General features: G+C 57.2%; 1 protein-coding gene across 1 annotated transcript in view; it reads left to right on the plus strand.

Annotated features, from left to right (window-relative positions):
- The window catches only part of MTMR14 (myotubularin related protein 14), a gene marked incomplete at its 5' end in the record, with an annotated part of 29751 nt that extends 22913 nt beyond the window's left edge, over window positions 1-6838 (plus strand). The window contains 2 exons of the mRNA XM_021409669.1: window positions 3810-3965; window positions 6481-6838. Coding sequence (XP_021265344.1) covers window positions 3810-3965; window positions 6481-6658 — 334 coding nt within the window. The remainder of the gene's footprint in view (window positions 1-3809; window positions 3966-6480) is intronic.

The following is a 7059-nucleotide window of genomic DNA, read 5'->3' on the forward strand; positions in this document are numbered from 1 at the left end:
TACGGTACCTACTTCACACTTGAATTTGAGGCACAGAGCATATGCTGGCAAATGAGCTGCTTCCTAAACAGCTCTAGGTATGTGGAAACATGGCAGGTGAGCGGGGGCAGAACAGGGCAGGATGAGAGCCTAGCTGCTGGGCACTTGGCACTCATCTCACTTACGTATTAAGGAATGGAAGGATCCCTGATTGCTGCTGTGCCTCCGGTATTGGCTCTTCTCTGGTAAGCGGGTGTCCATGTGCTCTGAAATACTCTATTTTGTGCAGCATGTTGCATGGGAAGTGCTGACCTAATTAAAAGGAACAGTTCCAGGCTAGGAATTGCCAGTTTATGGACTGCTAAAGGTCCTTCCTTGTGTGAAAGAACAGCTTGCAGCTCATCTCTGTTTTGCTTATCTAATTTTGTTAATTTTGCACTTTTGAGGGAGTTTCTTCCCACTCGTGGACCTGAGGAGGTGGGTGTGTGAAGCTCACTTTCATTCTCTTTCTGTCTGCCATTGGATGTCTGTGGCAGATACAGCAACTTGAAGCCTTGCTGTATCTCCTCTTTCCTAACCTTGTCAGCTTTGCTGTAGCTGTCCGGATGCTTCCCAAGCCCCTCTGTGCTGCCCTTGCAGCTTGCCAGCCTCAGGCAGGGCTGTCACATGTTGCAGACCTGTTCTTACAGGCTTGAGGCCTGAGCTTTTTATCCCAGCATCAGCAGCTTGCACTGAGGCACCAGTGAAGCCCTTTTTGGGTCTCTGCAGCAAACCTTCGCAAGGAGCCTTCAGGGGTAGGAACACCATGAAGATTTTCACCTCTGGCATTGGCTAGATTGGTCAGCCTAGAGATCTGGTCTTGGTCTCAAGCTCAGCTTTTAAGAAGCTCCACTGCCCTTGCAGCAAGCACAAGGTTTGTCGCTTTGCCTTCCCATCCTTTCTCTCCCAGCCTTCGCCCCTGCTGACTGGAGGCTGTCTAAGGTGCCTGTTGGTTGTGATGCTGCCTCAGGAGCCTCCCTTGAGAAGAAGCTGGAGATAGGGAAGAGATAGAAGAAAAGTGTGTCATGGTGTCTCAGCTCTGCTGGCTGCACTCAGATGTTTAGGCCAGGAGGAGTGAGCTGGACTCAATGCAGAGTTGATCAGCTTATTCACTTTCACAGTTTATTCACTAATCAAGTGTTTATTCTGCTGCCTGGAGGAGAGAAACAGATTCAGTGGACTTGGACTCCTAGAATCCTACACTATTAGGTCAGATGCAACTTTCTGAACTCTAGCTACCTGGAGCAGAATGGTGAAGCAGCACGTGCTGTCTGACAGTTTGATACTGATGGACTGGGTTTCCAAAGTCTGTGCTTTGGGCTAGGGTTCCCTGTTCCCGCTGCAGCTGGGCTAGAGATGAGAGATGGGAGTGTGGGAGCACACTGCTCTGCAGGAAGGTGTCATACATCCACTCCTGCCCCTCCCTGCAGCATGGCCAGCGCTGAGAAGGAACAGATGTGTTTGTGTGGTGTTTCAGCACTGCCACTTTGCACAGCTACTTGACGGGGCCAGGGACGCTAGGAAGGGTTGGAGGGCTGCGGAGCCACGAGTCAGTCTTGTGGGAGGTACACGATGCTTTCGTCAGCCTGCCAAAGAAGACTGAAGAAGTGACTTGGTCCACTGCCAGAAGGTGGTAAAGATTGGTCTACTTCTAGCCAACGGCCATGGAAGACGACCCAGCAGCTGGAAGCTGAGGCCTCACACCCAAAGCAGGAAACAATCCTTCATCCTCTTTATCAGAGATGCACCTGACCCATGTGAATGATAATGGACAGTGTCATTTCTGCTGTCCCTGGTGCCCTGGATCACATATTGCTCTTTTGCTTGCCACATGGGCAGAAGCATCTCCTGGTACCACCCTCTCCATTTGCAAGAACTGCAGATTCCCACTCAGCTCTCTTCACCTGTACATGAAGATCCCATCCCAAGCCCATCTGCACCTGCTCTGCTGTTCAGACTCCCCATCTTCAAACCCTTCTTTCTGCCTGGTCTCAAGCCTGTCCTCTGGGCAACTTTGTACATTTCTGACGGCAACACTGTCCTTGTCTCCTTTCCTCTACCTAGGTCTGTTACTTATAGATCTCATCACTGCTTTAGCTCAAATTCTTGTCGCTCCATGTGTACCTAAGCTGCTCCTCTTCTTCCTGTCTGTCTATTCTGCACTCAAAGAGGTGATAGTCTCTTCTTTGCACGCTGAAGCAGTGTTCCTCCAGTCCTTGTGTGCTTCTCCCTGGCTTCCTGCACTGTGCTCTGCCTGCTCTCCTCTGCTTCATCTCCCAGAGGCAGGGAGAGGGATAGGTGTCAGTAAAAAGCTGCTCCGTTTGCTTTACGAATTCCTTGTATCCCAGGGAGGGTTATCCCTGTCTCATCTCTACCAGTATGTGCTGCAGCTCCAGTTCCAAGGTAGGAGATGCCCTTGTTCCTACCGCAGTGTTACGTGCTCTAGGAAAAACATCTTTTTGGAAGGAAGTGTTCTCCCAGTGCTGGGCACTCGCAGCTGCTCTCTGAACTCGTTCAGTTCACCTCACAGCCTGAGGACAGGCACTGCACAAGGCAGTCAGAGCTCTGCTCTTCCCATTTCTCCCTGCACTGCCCTTCCAGAACCTGGACCTGAAAACAGTGGTGTTACCCAGCCTGCAGCTGCAGGATCCCCAGCACTGCGGGGGGAAGCTCGTGTGCAGCTCGGGGCTGTGTTTCTCAAGCTTGGATATATCGATCAGACTCATTAAATGCCAGGCTTAGGTCTGGACCACAGAGGGGTTTCACCCTGTTTCCCCCCTCCTGTGCCGTTCTCACCGAGGCCCTCCATGCTGTGGGAGATCCTGTGGTTCTGGCTGCTCTGCTGGCCTCTCGGGGAGCAGCTGCAGTGCGCCACTGCTATTCTTAGCTGTGAAGACAGCATGCAAGTACCTGGCCCGGCAGAGCTGGAGCTCTTGCACTGCTCTGTGCCCGGCACATCTCAGATAAATTATCCACAAGATCTTGGTAGTGTGTGTAATTGAGTAGCTCTGCCACAGGCTGTGCTTCCAGCAGTGTGTGCACTGCTGTGCAGCAGGGCACAGTAATGGCTCGCTCCCAGGAAGCCAAGACTTCTGGGTTCCTCTCAGGTGATTGTGCCCACTGCCTGGAGATTTCGGGGGAACTCCTCAGGCTCGCTTCTCAGTTCTCTTGCTCCCTGCTTTCCTGGTGCGGGGGTTACATCCTGCAAGCCTACTCCTGATTATGTTTCATATTCTAAAGCTGTGCCTCTCAGTACAGCCCACCTTCCTAATCCAGGGATGGAGCTGCAGGGAGTGGGTGCCCCAAGGCGCAGGGACAGTCTTGCTCGACGCTGGTACCATCTCTATAGACTGTGGGTCTCTAAATCTTCCTCAGCAGTGAGCGAGTCACAGCCACAGCTCTCCATCAGGCTTTGCCATTGCCCTGGGATGTGCTCACAGCTGAAACGAGCAACAGGTGGATGCTCCACATCTGTGCAGAATTTGGGGCTGTTGCATCTCGCTAAAGGGTCTCTCTGTTCTGCATGGCCATCTGCTTCTCGCTAGCTTTGATCTGCCTGGCTCCTGGGGTACCTGTGCTGCTCGGCTGCCCCACCAGCTTGGCTCTCCTCTTGCATTCAGAGGAAAGGCCTGGCCTGGGGCTGAGCCAGCGCTGCATGCTGTCCTGCTGCCAGAGTGCCGGCACTGCTGGCACCGCTGCTGCTGGCAGCTGTCCCCCTGGCACCGGCGCAGCGGGAGGCGTGTGGCTGCTGACCTGACTGATGGCCCCGTCTCCCTCTCTCTCTGCCCCAGATCGGTGGACCATTCTCTGCCCGGATCTTCCGTTTCCACAGACTTTGGCAGCTGGCAGATGGTGACAGGGTGTGGCAGTATTCGGGAGCAGGCAACCCTGAGCGCAGACGCCTCTCTCCCTTGCAGCTTCCCGGATGAGTTCCCTAACACTTGCCTGTAAGTGTCTACAATGCAGCATCTCCCCGGGCTCTCCCAGCTGGCTGTGGGCACTGGAATGTTACCACCTGGTCCTTTGGAAGAAGCCTGGGAGCCTGTAACAAGCTGTCCCATCTTTGCTGCCTTGGTGCTTTGCATCTACGCATTCTCTCTCTGAGCTCTGAAGGAAACCCACATCTCTGCCCAGCAATGGGGGGCACGTTGCTTTCTGCAGAAGGATTTTCTCTCTGTTCCTTGAAGACAGTGAATTTGGGCATCCATGGAAGTGTGCCTGACAGGACAGGACTGCTCACCCAGATTTCTTGCCTTTGGATCTTGCTCATCTCTATCTCCCTGCTGGGTTCAGGTCCTTGCTGCAGTAGGAGAGGGGCTTCCATTCTGTCACCCCACTTTGGTGACATTTGCAGGTGCTGCATAAGGTTGGGGCTGAGTGGCAGACACTGCATCGTACTGCATGGCACTGTGCAAATGGCGGGGAGGCACGGGGCCCTCCCCACACAGAAAGTCACCTTTGCAGAAGCTTGAAAGGCAGGAGCCGTGCTTTAATTGCTGTTAGAGCAGAGCCTTGGCGTGTGCCTTCAGGCTGCAAGCTCTCAATCAAGCAGCTGTAATGGCAGCTCAGGGGCTGCCCCTGGCTGGCTGCACTGGAGTCGTGCTGCCGAAAGCTCGCAGTCCCTTAGCGGAGATCTGAGTACATACTTTGGAGGTAGAGCAACATGAAAACAAATGTGTGCTGTGAGACGCTGCCTGGCTGGGATCCTCTGGGGGCTGCGTGCTATCCTGAGCAGATCCAAGCTGCTGCCCCATGCGGGGCGAGATTCACAGGGAGCATGGGATGCTCCTGCCGCCAGGTCCCCTTTCTGCCAGGGCAAGGACACACTATGCTGCTCCTGTGGCGTTTGCGGAGCGCTGGGGGACAGGAGCAGGAGGGAAGCAGAAGGGACCAAGGGGCAGATGTGTGACGCAGTGACTGCTTTGTGTCCCCCAAGCCTGGTGGCGCTGTGTGGCTGCTGAGCAGCAGCAAGGAGGTAATGTCAGGATGGGGAACATGACAGAGAGAAGCTGCTGAGCACGGGAGCTACCTGGAGGCTCTTGCTGTTTGCGCTGTGGCTGCTTGGGAAGTTCAAAGGGTGGGAAACAGCAGTGCTGCCTCTCCCTTGGGCATGCAGCTGAGGCCGTGAATGCTTTGTCCTGCTTGGCTCTTTGGTGGGGGCTGCAGGGCCAGGCCCAGGCTGCTGCTTGGAAGGGAGTGCAAAGATGCTGCACGGAGCCTGCCCCGGTGCTGCCTCTCTGCTCCAGTGCTGCTCAGGAGCCACTGTGGCTTTATCCCAGGTGTCTGCAGCCCAGCACAGCGTGAGTTTGGGGAAATTAAATTCCAATTAAGCTTCTGTTTTGCATCACAGGGCAGGGCACGGATGTGGCACTGAGGGACATGGGGCTCTCGGTGACCCTGCGCCTCTGCATGTTCCACTCCATGAAACTGTCTGCTTGTTAAGCTGCCCCATAAAACGTGTAAGAGCCCAAAGCTGCAGGACCTGACTGCTCCACACCCTCCCTTACCTCCGCAGTTGCCATCTGAGATCACTGAACGCAGGATATAAGCACGCCCTGCTTTCATCCAGCTTCTTTTTCATGCTAGCAGCTTTGCGAGTTCCCCATCCTAATGAGGTTGCCAACGAGCATCTTTTCATGTGTTTAGAAACGTCGCCTTTTTTTACTTCGCCCTCTGGCTCCTCTTCATTACCAGACCCTGCACAGCGGCCGGGCGCGCTGCCGCAGCAGCGCTCGCTGTTTACGGGCCTCCCACCATATCCTCTCGCTGCCGTTTCCGGACCGAAGCTGCTGGCTGTGGGTGGTGAACGCTTCCATTCAAATGAGCTGTGCCAATTTCGAGGCGGCCCAGGCGCTGGGGAGATGAAAGAGAATTTCTGATGGGGAGGTTTGCGCTGCGCCCTTGGGGCGACCTTTGAGGAATGCCTTCCTCTAACTGGGGGCAGCGGCGAGGGCAGGTTTGAGCCGTGGCACGTGGAGCTGCTGGCTCTGAGTGGCCCCACTGCTTTTTGCCGATTCCCTGGTTGGGATCGTTACCTCCTCGCGCTGCTGCACGCCAAGCCAGGTGCAGGGCTGAGCTGGAGAGGAGAGTGGGACCCTGCAGGCTGCGTCCCGCCTGAGTACAGCCACCTCCTGTCCCTGCACCCTGCCCCAAAGCTGCTCCCTGGTGTGCGCGAAGGGGCAGTGAGGGCTGTGCGCAGCTGAGGTGGAAGCGGCTCTCCAAGCACCACACGTGTGTCTGGGCAAGAGCCGCGATTTCTGTGCGTCTGGGGTAGGGGGAGAAGCCAGGGGGTGATGGAGGAGGAGAACCGAGGGGAGCTGCTGGGAGGCTGCAGGGGCTGAGCAGGGAGGCGGCAGCGCTGGTGCCACAGCCGGGGCATTTCGGGGCTGGCACCGCCTCACCGTGAGCCCTGCACGGCAGCGGGGTGGCCGCAGCCGCTGACCTCCCGATTCTGTCTCCTAGGCTGGTGTCAGCGAGCGACCGCGAGTCTCGGCTGGAAGAAGTGCGTTCCGCCTTCCTGGCCAGCTACAGCCGGACCATCGGCCTCAAGGCCGTGCCCCCCAGCCCCTCGGGGGCCATCGGCGGCCTCCTCGAGCAGTTCGTGCGGGGTGTGGGACTGAGAGGCAGCAGCACGCTGTGAGCGCCGCCACGCTGCAGGACCGACAGATGGAGAACCGGGGTCCCCTGGCCGAGCCGGGACCCCCGTCCTCGGGGGGGACGCGGGCACCGCACCGAGCACCCGCTTGTGATTACCCCGCTTGGGGCCGGGGAGCGGCGGGGGCTCCGAGGCGGCTCCGCAGTAAAGACCTCAGTGTGCCGACCCCTGGGCTGCGTGGTGCCTGGGCTGCGGGAGGCGGGCGAGCTGGGAAGAGCCGGGGGGCGGCGGCGCGGAGGAGCCGGGAGCGGCTCCGGCGGGGGAGCCGCCCGCTATAAATAGCGCGGCCCACGCTCCGGGAGCGGCGGTACCGAAATAGCAGCGCGCCGGGGCCGAGCGCTGCTCCGGGCGGGAGCCCCGACGGGACGGCAGCCGGCACCGAGCGG

This window comes from Numida meleagris, chromosome 11 (genome assembly GCF_002078875.1).
Source record: "Numida meleagris isolate 19003 breed g44 Domestic line chromosome 11, NumMel1.0, whole genome shotgun sequence".
Taxonomy (NCBI): domain Eukaryota; kingdom Metazoa; phylum Chordata; class Aves; order Galliformes; family Numididae; genus Numida; species Numida meleagris.